Here is a 12,280-nt window from a genome sequence, read left to right as displayed (position 1 = left end):
TGTGAACCTCTCAAATGTCTTGTAAGTGCTTACGGTGAATGCTAATAAACATTTTTGTTTAAAATAAAATAAATTCATTTCTCACACTTTGTGCTTGTTTAGAGTCTATATTGCTCCTGAGCAATATATAACTCCAGTTAAAAGCTACAGTGTTCTACTTCTTTCTGTTTTTTGTGCTTCCACTGACTGTGCCATTTATTGGGAACAGCAGTCATTGTCAGTAAAGATTTTCAGTGGTTAACACGTCTGCCTCACATGCAAAAGTTCCTCAGGACGTGCGACACCCCCAGCCTCAGCTAGGTGGAGGTGTTGCATCCATCATATAATCTGTCACAAGTCAAAGACACTGATCCATCGATATCTGACAACTCAAAGTGTTTATATCAACAGACTGTTTTGGTTTAAGATACTTGATAACAATCTGATGGGTGTTTTGTTCTTTTTGTTTGTGTATGACCATCATCACTGTGTAGTATGTTTTAATTGTTAGCTAATATCTATCTACAATAGAAATGTGACGCTTTGTCTTGAAAGCATTGCTAAGCCTGTGGAAATATGCTAAAATGAATTGTTCACACAAATGGGAAGGCTGGGGCGGAATACTGACACTACCTCAGAGGATAAATACAGCAGTCGATAACCTTCAAAGCTGGCTCCATGTTACAGATAAACTATTGGGCCCAAAAATGTGTTCTGTGGACTTGCCTATAAGCAGCTGATAAATAACTGAGCCACTATAAGCACTCCCAGAGGAGCAGGAGTTGGTGGTCTTGTAGCAAATAAATGATTTAAACTTCCTTTGATGTACATAATTTTGAAATTATATCAAAACAGAAAACATTAAAATTAATATAAACAGATATTTAATGTTTAATGCACTCTGAAATGGATTTGTGTGTAAAACATAGGCTCCATAATTAATCCCAGCAGTTGTTGATGGGGCGCTTATAATTGTAAAACCATAACAATTATAATGCTTCATGTAAGCCAAGATGGGCATGGAAATGTTAAAGTGGGTGAACTCTGCTAAAGTTAATATCAACATTTTATTTTGCAACTACAGTTTTGGTGGAGAATTTGTCATTTCTAGCAGAAAAGTTTATCAAACAGGAGACTGTACACTGGTGCTCAGGGTAGTTGTAAAACTATTTACCATCATTTACATTAGCAACATCTATGTTTGTAAGTTGATCTTTAGTCTGTATATTATTCATTTATTTATTTATTTAGTTAAAAAAATTCAAACTTAAAAGTTGCAGATGCACACTAGTTGTTTGTCGTAGGAGGGATTGATGATGGATGGACTTGACTTGACCAGTATCAAAGGGTTGTATAGAATTATTTATATAGAATGTATTTGGCTCGCTTTGTCTATAACCTCAGAAACACTCTCTTAATGAGTTTATGATCTAATTTTATTGGTGGGTTTAGACCCTTTTTGGGGTCTATAGTGCAGATTCAAACACACTTCACGAAACGTTAACAAAGAAAAGAGGACTTTGTTCTGATAACACAGGGTTATTGATATAAAAAGTGTTGGTTATGTGTAATTTGTTTTTGTTTGGGTTTTTTTGCCCTTTAAAAAACTCCTGTCCAGCTTTAGCATGTAGAATCATGGTCTGAATGCTTCGTTGTCCCAAACACATTTGTTTTCCCTCGCTGACCCCTGACAGAGCAATAGAAAAAGAAAAAGGGACATGAGGAAGGAGAGAGAGAGTAAATGTGTTTTCTAAATAGTGAAAGTTTAGTTGAACCTTTGCCGCTGTGCAGTGTAATGTAGATTTGAGTGACCAGTGGAAATTAAGCTTACAGTCATGCTAAGTTCAGTCACACAATAAATGAAATCATGGTAGAAAGGTTGATTGTGGGCATATCAAGCTCAAAAAGATTTAAGTAATGTGCAGATACCTGCAAATTCTACTTAAGTACAGTAACGAAGTACAAATACTTCATTAATTCTCACCTCTATAAACAATACACTGTCAGTGCAGAGGATGGAAATAAGCCAGGCAACAGAAAAAGATTATATATATATATATATATATATATATATATATACACATATACATATATAGTATTTTCATTAATTTTCTCTGCTCATATTCTACTTAACAGATTCAAATTGAGAACATTTATTAGTATTAAAATTTAGACTAAAATAAAGTTTGTACTCCTATTTATTGTGTTATTACATGAATATAGGACAGTTCAGTTAGCTTTGCATCAAAATAACTGGTACAAATGTACTTCTACTACAGAATATCCGTACTGTGGCCACCTCTACAGTCTATCCATCCATCTCATCTCATGTAGTTCGCTCTTGGTTCACCTTCCACTTTAATCCGTGAAGCAGACTACTAGGAAGGTGCACACTAAGGTGAGAACACCTTGTGTATAAACTGTCGGTAAACCCGGCTTGACTTCATCAGCCTGCACCTTAGGCACACGGGCTCTGTCACAAACCATTTTAGTTTCTCGCTTTGTGCGCTAGGACCGCCGCTGATGCGATTAACGGCACAGACGGGCGGCGAGCCGAGACCCAGCACGTTGCAGAGGGCCGTGCATGCCCACCTGACAAGCACGACAGCCAGGGGATATAACCGCAGGGATATTCGGCTCACATGGAGTGAGGGGCGGAACCAGAGGATGTGACGTCCAGCTCGGAGAGGAGATTGTACCATGTCTCGTAAACGCTGCTCGTTAACGTTGATGTTTGGTGGGGATTACTGCAAGCAGCGGGATGGCCGATTGAGCGCATACGGTGGGTTAAAGTGAACGGAAAGCGGAACAGCAGCATTTAAGAGTCACGACACGGGGGCAAGGCACGCCTACAATGGATATAACCTTTGTATTATTTGCTATTATTTCTACGCTTCTCGCCATTGTGGTCGCAACGTCGCTTTTAAACGGCTCATCGCCTGCAGCAGACTTTGCAAATGCGCGGAGTTATTTCGGACACAGAGATGGTGTGACCAGAGGATTAGATCAATCCGGCCCGAAACAGAATGGCCATCTACCCGATAAGAAAAAGAAGAAGGAGGCGGACGACTGGTGCGAAATCAGCGGGAGCTCACACGATCACTGGGATGTAGTGAAATCTGTGCTTTCTGTAAGTAGCCTGTCTGTAATCCGCCTGTCATTTAGTGTAAACACAGATAGAGGTCTGCGTAGATCTCCCACAATCTGTTTCACAACTTTCCCTCCCACTGAGAGACTCAAATCCAAGTATAGAAGCTCAGAAAAACATTTAGATCCTTAATTCTATGATTCTCGATTTAAAATGACCGTAAACTTAGAGATTGTGTAAAAAATGCACTAATTCTGATGTATTAGTGTTTACAACGTTACATGTGAATACAATATCAGTACTGATGCATTAACGTGAAATCAGAATTTTAAGGTTGTAGCTTTTCCTCACAAAGATGTTTCATCTTCTTTGTAGACAGCTGCGTATGTCAGCTGATTGGACAGTATTCAGTGTAAATTTTGATAAAATGCTTACTTTGAGCCAAAGTTGAATCTCAAATGTGAATAATAAAGGTTTTTCTAACTCTTATCATAGTAGGTGTATCATTCCTGATAGTTTTTGGCAATAATTCAAAAATAAGAGATGATTTGATCAGTCAAGAAAATGAGAAGTATAAACTGTACCTAGTGGTAGTTGTTTTTTAACTTAATAAAAAAAACAACTACCACACTAGGCCCCTCATTTTGGGTTGTGACTGTGTGAGAAATCCAGGATCTGCTTACTGAGTGTGTAAATTCATCAGTGACATCACTGTCTGTGAGGAAAACATTGAAAAGTATGGTATGATTCTCCTCATTTATCCCTTAATTATCTAACAGGAGGAAGCACACTCCCACCCTCAATCTGAAGAACAAGAAACCCTGGCTGATTGGTCCAGGCCTGGATCTAGGAATACAATCTTAGAGGCAGAGTCATCATCCGATGCTTCATCAAGGACAGGCCGAAGGTCGCTCATTGGGCTTTCTGATACACAGCTCCTAAAGTGTGCTTTTTCTTACCCCCAAACTGAAGGAGCATCAGAGAGAGCGGGGATGAATGGTATGCACTTTTACTCACTTGGAAAGAGCAAAATATTTTTATTTCCTTTTTTGTTTTTTTTGGCCTTTGTTTCTTTGTTTGTTTGTTTTTAATCAAAATTGGGTCTGTTTCAGCAGAAAAGGTGGAATCAAATGCAAATAATTCCTTGAAGTACGTCCCAGGAAAGGCACGATCCCACCACATGGAAAAGATGATGACCAAAGAGGAGCTGGAGGAGGAGCAGAGGTCAGTGAAAACTACAAATATGAAAACCAGTTTCAAGGCTCAGCCTATAGAAAAAGGCAATTTATTAATCAGCAACAAGCAATTATTATTCTCAAAAGCTGTCCATCATGACACTTACCTGTACACAACCTGGTGACCGGAAATCATTTTTATTAAAGGTTCCGTGCAGAACTTTTGATTGATTTAACTGCAGTCTTTAACATGGCATAGCTAGCACTGGTTTGAAGCTGACCACCCCAGCATGCTTGAAGGTGTTGTTAGGAAACACAATCCAAAGCCACATCCATTTTTTTTTGTGTTTTGCCTGTATGTGGAATCTATGTCTTTTAAACAGAAATCAGGCTGTTAGAGCGTTTAAAGGTTCACGTTTAGTGGCTTGCACTTTATTCTTAAAGCATCATAAAATGTTTTCTTATGGCAAATAAACTTATAAAAAACATCTATTTATAACATTGCAAATTAAAATCTCAGAATTGGATGTCATCACTCCTTAGTTTAACATTTGTAACTCTAAAAACAATCGTAACTAAATGTGTGTTTTTCATCTATTTTGCTTTTTCAGCGCCCTCCTCCCTCTAACCTTATCTACGCTGCCTCACGTGTGGTTGTGCCTCTTTAGACTGACACTCTGAGCCTTCCATCTTTAGCTCCTGTATCACTGCACAGCTTTAGGCTAGACTGAGTAAGGCGAGATTGATTCTTTGCCAGGCATTAGCTGATGGATGAATGGCACTCAACTTAAAAAAAAAAAAAAACACTTAAAGTTTTTTTTGTTTTTGTTTTTTTAGCACTGCTGGGTGAAAAATAATAGTTTTTTTCTGCATGCCCTGCTCTTATCATTGCAGGATATACTTCACCACAAACTTTAACTGTCTGTAATCCTGAAAAAGGAGCAAACTGGGTAAAGTATGACTCATTGTCACCTGCTTGTCCCAGAAGAGTCACTTTCTGGCCATTGCATGAAAACTACATCAAACTTGACCTCAGCAGTGTTTTCTGACTAATCAGCTCTTTAACCTTCATTGGCCATTAAGCGACTGATGTAACTGGAGCGTTGCTTACCTGATCACACTCTCACTCCTCCTGCTGCCCCTTTATTCCACATTAGACGTGTGATCCTCAGGTGTCACAACAAGTGTTGATTGTATCTCCAGTGTTTGATCCTTCCAGGAATTTCCTCTCCTCTGCCACACGGTGGAGTCAGTATAATGTAACACAAGGACCTGTGGAGACAAGCAACCCCAGTCATCTCATAAAATATTCAGGAATCAATTATAAGTCATTAAATGTTAGACAGTCTGAACTGATACAAAGTCACATTGATGCTGGTAATGTCGTTTTTATTGAAATAATTTTCTACAAGATATGACATTCAATGTCTTTGTGTTTATAACTTTTACCTGTTAGAAGTTCACAATTATTTCTGCTGTTCCCTCCTTTCTCTTAATTGCAGTAGTAGTATAACATTTGCAGTAAAAATGTTGATGCCTATAGCTCACATATGGTGGTCCAAGTCAGTTGATGAGTTTGTAGCCTTGTAGGTTTTTGTTGTGGTTTCTTTTATCTCTAAGCAAATTTCTGCAGAGCCAAAATTCATGACTGCAAACCATGGGAGGATGTTCAGTCTGCCTACATATGTCTAGGTTGGGAGCAACAACAAAAGAAAACAGGAAGAAGGTGCCATGTTCTGGCCTAGTGAAAACTGAGAATTTACATTCATTTGACAACTATTGCTAGCCTGCACTGACTGTTTGTGTATTCTGCACATGGTACCACTGCTGCATCCCAGAATGCAAAGCATATGGGATGACTGGGGGAAGGTAAAAATCTCAGATTTGCAAATTATATGGTAGCTGGATTGGATTGAGGTCGGATCATGTTCTCACATAAACAAACTGCTCTGGAGATTGTTTGGAGCTGAACAGAGACCCCTATTTCCGGAGGCTCTTGTTGCAGTTGTTTTATTCTTCACTCTAGTCAGATTGCTAAAACTAATCAAAAAATGAAACTGACTAAAAACTGCAGTTGAGAACACTCTACAAAGCTTTTGCGCTCTTCACTATATTAGAATTGCTACAAACTTTCTGCAGAATCATAAATAAGATTAAACAACCTTGCAAACTATTGATAATTTGGCTTTGTTAATGACTTTTTAGTCCTTCCATCTGGTAAATATTTAAGGACCCAGTCCCACAGACCGATCAACAACCGTCTGGTAACAAATGGTCGCTATAGGAAAAGTGCCCTGACTGATTCTGAAGTGGTGACGGGAGGTTGCTTGCTCTTGGTTTATGAAATTGGTCATAGAAAATGTTTCTGGTTCAGCAAGCAGATTGCTTTAGGCACTCATAGTTTGCATGAAAGATGCCGACTTGTCTGCAAACACTTGCTCACTACTCACACTCAAAGAAATGCAACACCTGAAATGAAAGAAAAAGCACTTTTTAAAACATGTTGATTGTAGATGTAACTTTTACTTTGAAGTCAAGTATTCTCCATTGGATTTAGGTCAGCAAAGCAGAGGGGCAGTCAGTGGTATCAATATCAATAGCCCCTTTTTTTTTTTTTTGATCAGCTCACCACAACTTGCCACGAGTCGACTCGGATCAGTTGGTTTTCCATTACAATTGAGTACCACATAATGTGCATGGTGGTTGCTATAACAAAGGTGGACGTTGAGGCAATGATATATCTGCTGCACCGGATTATAAGGCGTACTGTCAATTTTTGAGAAAATAAAAAGTGCGCCTTATAGTCCGAAAAATATGGTGCCTCATTCCCGGGTTTCAAAAATGCCAATTCTGATTTTCGCTCTCATGACTCATCAAGTGACACCACTGACCAGTCAATCAGCGGCATGCAGTCCGATGACTTCACATTTTACTACTTGCTCAGATCGCTTGCAACCCCAGCTGAGCAGGTACTATTTTAGTACCTAGTGCCATGTGCTGTGATGTAATGAAAATTCCTGAAAACCATGGCTAGTTGAACCGAGTAGGTAGTAATGGAAAAGAGGCTAATTACTTCATTTCCATGAATTCCCTCCATACTACATGGCGCCCCTTGTGGCAGATCTGTTTGCAACGCGCTCTGAGTTCTACGCTCGCTTCGACACCCTCAACATCAACTATCACAGAGGGATTCCACCAGTGGAGGCAGCACAGAGCTCTTCACTCACTGTGACATCAACTGAGTTTTATACAAGGTTCTGAGGAGGACTAACCCCTGAAAAGCAGCCAGCCCTGACAATATCCCCGGCTGTGCTTTGAGGGTCTGCTCTTCAGAGCTGTGGTGTTTACAGACATTATCAATTTGTCCCTCACCCAGTCAGCTGTGCCCACATGCTTCAAGTCCACCACCATAGTGCCCCTCCCCAAGAAAAAAAAAACCATGACCTGTTTGAATGACTATTGCCCCATCACACTCACTTCAATTGTAATAAAGTGATTTGAGAGGATAGTCATGTTCCATATCAAAGAAGTCATCCCGGACACATTTGACCCTCTGCAATTTCCATATCGGAGGAATCGTTCTACCAAGTACGCTGTTAATCAGGGGTCCCCAATTCCAGGCCTCAAGGCCCGGTGTGCTGCAGTTTTTAGATGTGTCCGTGATCCAACACAGCTGATTCAAATTGCTAAATTACCTCCTCAACATGTCTTGCCGTTCTCCAGAGGCAAGAGACCCAGGGTGAGATCTAAAACCTGCAGGACACCGGCCCTCGAGGCCTGGAGTTGGGGACTCCTGCTGTTAATGTTGCCACCCACACAGCCCAGTCACACCTCGAAAATAAGGATACCTGTGTTCGAATATAGTTTATAGACTACAGTTCAGCATTCAACACCGTCATCCCAAACAGACTGGTGGGGAAGCTGTCTACTCTTGGACTAACACTACCCCTCCCCGTTGCTGGGTCCTGGACTTCCTCAAAGGCAGACCTCAGTCAGTCCACTCCTGTACACCCTCTTCACCTATGACTACGTCCACTCCAAGAGCAAGACCTCCTCCATTAAGTTTGCTGATGACACAACCATCGTCAGGCTGATCACTGGTGAAGAGGAGACTACTTACAGGGAAAAGGTGGCCTAGCTGGTGTCCTGGTGCCTGGAAAATAATCTCTCCTTAAATGCTGAGAAGACTTGAGAGATTATTTTTGACCGAAGGCTGAGGAGAGACCAGCACGCTGCACTACACATCAAAAAGACTCGGGTGGAGAGGGTGAAGACCTTCAAATTCCTCTGCACCCTCATCAGTGACGATATCACCTGGACCCATAACACACGGCAGATCACCAAGAAGGCTCAACAACAACTCTTCTTCCTAAGGAAGCTGAGAAAATTTGAGTTAAGCTCCAAACTTCTCAGCAGCTTTTACAGGTGCACAGTGGAGAGTATCCTGACAAACTCCATCATAGTGTGGTATGGGAACAGCACCACTCAGGACAGAAAGGCTCTCCAGTGTGTTATTAAAACAGCACAACTCATCTGTGGAGTACCTCACCCACCACTACAGGACATTTACAACACTCATTTCAGGAAAAGGGCACACAACGTCAAGGACCGCACCCACCCAGAGCACACAGTGTTCACACTCCTGCCATCTGGCAGACGCTACAGGAGTGTGAAAGCAAGGACAACCAGAATAAACAACAGTTTCTGTCCACAGGCCATCAGGCTACTGTCAAACTTTAATTATCCATAAATGTAAATTTGCCATTTTTTACATTTATATTAACCTGTAAATTTGCAGTTTTTGTACATATCTTTACATATACACCTTAATATTGCATACTTTGTATATATTATCACTGTGATTGTGTTCCAACTACTTGTACTTTAAATTCTGATTACACCAACACATAAGCTACATAAGTTACAAGTGCTACAAAGCCCTGTATTACTTATTTATGACTTTCTTTTAGTTGTGTAAAAGGAACCTGCAATGTATGAATGTATGAGTTTTATTGCTCTGCATAACTATTTGTGTTTTGCGGTTCACATGGCAATAAACTTATTGAATCTTGAATACTATTGCAACATGAGGCCTAGCATTGTTGTGGACCAGCTGGAACCCCAGACCTACTGTATATGTGTAGGATCCTACAATGTGTCCAAGAACTTCATCCCAATACCTAACGGTAGTCAGGGTAACATTATCTAGTCTACAAAGGTCCATGCTTCCCTCCATGGATATGCCTTCCCAGACCATAACTGACCCATCCTCAAGTCACACATGGTGAATGATGTTACAGGCAACATGTTGTTTTCTTAAGCTTCTCCAGACCCACAGTGTGAACCTCCTTTCATTTGTGAAAAGCAAAGGGCAGCGGTGGTGGACCTGCCAATTCGAGTATTCTATGGCAAATGCCAGCTGGGCTCCACATTGCTCAGGCCACCCCCATGAAGCATGTTTCTGATTGTTTGGTCAAAGACAGTCACACCAGTGGCTTGCCGATATTTTGGGTTCTGGGAATGCTTATACTGTTCCTGCATCCACAACGGAGCAGATACAGGTCCTAGTGATGGGTTAATAACTTTCTACGGCCCTGTCCAGCTCTCATAGAGTCAATCGTCAGTGGCCTCCACCTGTAAAACCGTTCCTATTTTGAGTGTTGTGTGTTTTGGTTATTTGAGTATATTATTGAACTAAATAGTGTAAATAAAGTCTTTGAAAGTAATCCAACATGTCCAGGATTGTTTACATTTTTCACCTCTCAGTATTTCTTTTGGTCTTTTCTTCCCAGGGTGCAGCATGAGCAACTGACTGCAATCTTTCAGCTACTGAAAGAGAACAAGGAGACTTTTGGGGAGGTGTCAGAGGGAGACATAGAGGAGCAGCTCCGACTCTACTCCATCTGAGAGCCCTGTCGTGTCATGCTCACTACGACCGTTTATTCTTAAAAACTACTAAAAAACGTCTCCAGTACACCAAATGAACTTTTTTGCAGTATTCAACGTGGCTGGACAGTGCTCTCCCAATTTTGTGATTTATTGTGTTTTACTGCTTTGATTTTGTTGTTCTGACCACCTGTCATCCACATGAAGGGAAAACCAAACTAGACTGGATCAATTCTCACACTGAGCAGGTTAATATATGAATGAATCCTAAAAGAAATTAAAGGAATGCTGTTTATTTTACTTTTAAAATATATTGCAGATATAAGTGATATAAACTCTGAGTTATGTTTGTTTCTGAAGTTGGTCGTGTAATAAAACACATTGTTGCTAATATCTGTGTGTGTGGCTTTTTGTGTCTGAATACATTTGTTTGCTTATCTGTCTGCAAACTGTGGTGTAGCCCAGCCCATTTACATCAGTGAGAGTGTGTCAGCTTTGTGTGCATACACGTGTGTTTAATTGACCAGCAAGCTTTCACTTGGCAGCGATGGCATCCCAGATCTCCAGGATGTTTTTATTGCTCCTTGTAATGACAGTTAGTTTTGTGGTTTTCATTCTATCCCAGGAATCTTTATCAAAAAGGTAATTTTTTTTCATATCTATCTATGTATATCTATGTATTAATTTGCTAATTCTGAACTTTTTGCTCTCTTTTGTCCTGTTGCTGTTGTTGCAGTTGGACAATTTTCTCAGGAAAACATGAACTCGGATGGGAAAACTTTTCGTTTAATATTAACCTCTGGGGACAGAAAGAAAAAACAGCTGTGGCTGAGACTCCAATACCTCTCCTCTACAGAGGAAATTTCACAAAGGCTCCTCAGTGGGATTTTGATGATGTCTATAACCAGGATGCCCCACCTAGACCAACAGTAAGCATGTTAAGACACAATATGACAGAAACAGGACAAATGTAGTAATTAACTTGATGGCTGTGGGCTGCTCAGCCATGCAGTCAGTCTGCTTTCACTTAATGGTTTCACTCCTTTAATTAAAATACATAATTCTTAATTATTCATCAAATTTCTGTAACTGTTGTGTTTGTTGTTTCCTCGGGGTATAAAGCTTTCACAAAATCATTTTAACCAATTTCATGATTTAATATTTCTGTTATTATCAGACGTGTGCCCAATCACTGCGAAACTCTAAGGATGAGAACTTCAAGAAGGCTTTTCTTCCCAACATACGTTTGTTTCTGCACAAGGACAACATTAACATGAGCGAGTGGAATCGCCTTTCACATTTTAACAATCCTTTTGGGTTCATGCAGTTCAAATATGATGGTAGGTGTTTGTGAAACTGATGCCAGATTAAATATCAGTATATATGTGAGCTTGATCAGCAACTAAGTAGTAGATTTTTTTGTTATTTAATTTCTTCTTCCAGTTTCTGACTCCTGATATTATAATAAAGACAGATACTGTTGGTGTTAAAAATATATATATTATGGCACCTTTAAGCAGTGTTTTTTGTGTCATCTACAGTTTTCTGTAGTAAAAAGTTCCTGGTGAATCAGGCCAAAGCTCACCAAGGATTAATTAAATGATGAGTTAAAGAAAGTGAAGTTTGAACTTGTATTAAGACACATGAAATTATTCATACAACACTAAATTAAGATACACTCACAGGCAGTGTTGGTCAAGTTACTTGAAAAAAGTAATCAGTAACTAATTACTGATTACACTCCCCCAAAAAGTAATCCCGTAATTAATTACTTAGTTACTTTTTAAAAACACGATTTACAACCTGAATAGGTGATAAAGCGATAGATCTTTCAGCCCAATTCTACTTTTTCTGCATAATCCATCATATAAAATGTAATCAAATGGAAAAGTCTCTTTTTAAAACTTGTTTTATTAGTTTTAATCTTTTAACTTTATGCATCAAGCAAAAATTTAATTATATGCAACATTCTCTGACTGGAAGAAATTTGTTTAACATTTAAACCTATTTTCTGCAACACTCCATCTTGATTTCCAGGTTAAGTACTTATGCTGTGAGAGGAATTATATTGAACTGGTTAAGTTCCTTAGATAATACTTTTCAATGTGTGCAGTATTTAGGTAACTCATCTGAAAGAATGAAAATAGAATGT

General features: G+C 39.6%; 3 protein-coding genes across 5 annotated transcripts in view; 2 read left to right on the top strand and 1 right to left on the bottom strand.

Moving 5' to 3' along the window:
• Positions 1-12,280, bottom strand: part of LOC102798336 (5-hydroxytryptamine receptor 3A-like) — a 170,965-nt gene that overhangs the window by 72,159 nt on the left and 86,526 nt on the right. The window lies entirely within an intron of this gene.
• Positions 2,376-10,538, top strand: mxra7 (matrix-remodelling associated 7). Of its 3 annotated transcripts, none has more exons than XM_006790979.3 (4): positions 2,386-3,109; positions 3,847-4,066; positions 4,180-4,291; positions 10,035-10,538. In XM_006790979.3, the coding sequence occupies exons 1-4, from the start codon at positions 2,834-2,836 to the stop codon at positions 10,147-10,149; spliced, it is 723 nt and encodes a 240-aa protein (XP_006791042.2). In that variant the 5' UTR covers positions 2,386-2,833; the 3' UTR covers positions 10,150-10,538. The 3 variants fall into 3 exon arrangements, with proteins under 3 accessions (XP_087701241.1, XP_006791042.2, XP_006791043.2); XM_006790980.3 differs by having other exon boundaries at positions 2,390-3,109; positions 4,183-4,291; positions 10,035-10,537; XM_087845115.1 differs by lacking the exon at positions 10,035-10,538 and having other exon boundaries at positions 2,376-3,109; positions 4,180-4,669.
• LOC148101784 (alpha-N-acetylgalactosaminide alpha-2,6-sialyltransferase 1-like) overlaps positions 10,676-12,280 on the top strand; it is a 12,622-nt gene continuing 11,017 nt past the window's right edge. Inside the window, exons 1-3 of the mRNA XM_087845114.1 lie at positions 10,676-10,770; positions 10,865-11,057; positions 11,306-11,468. Coding sequence (XP_087701240.1) covers positions 10,676-10,770; positions 10,865-11,057; positions 11,306-11,468 — 451 coding nt within the window. The remainder of the gene's footprint in view (positions 10,771-10,864; positions 11,058-11,305; positions 11,469-12,280) is intronic.

The sequence above is a fragment of the Neolamprologus brichardi genome, chromosome 8, assembly GCF_056152115.1.
Source record: "Neolamprologus brichardi isolate AB-2024 chromosome 8, ASM5615211v1, whole genome shotgun sequence".
Taxonomy (NCBI): domain Eukaryota; kingdom Metazoa; phylum Chordata; class Actinopteri; order Cichliformes; family Cichlidae; genus Neolamprologus; species Neolamprologus brichardi.
Note: the sequence above shows the minus strand (reverse complement) of the source record. Positions and strands in the feature narration are given on the sequence as shown.

Excerpts from the sequence above, each read along its gene's own strand:
- mxra7 (XM_087845115.1), top strand. The coding sequence starts at position 2,834 with ATGGATATAACCTTTGTATTATTTGCTATTATTTCTACGCTTCTCGCC. Across the intron at positions 3,110-3,846 it reads TAGTGAAATCTGTGCTTTCT|GAGGAAGCACACTCCCACCC; the intron begins GTAAGTAGCCTG and ends ATTATCTAACAG. Across the intron at positions 4,067-4,179 it reads AGAGAGAGCGGGGATGAATG|CAGAAAAGGTGGAATCAAAT; the intron begins GTATGCACTTTT and ends GGTCTGTTTCAG.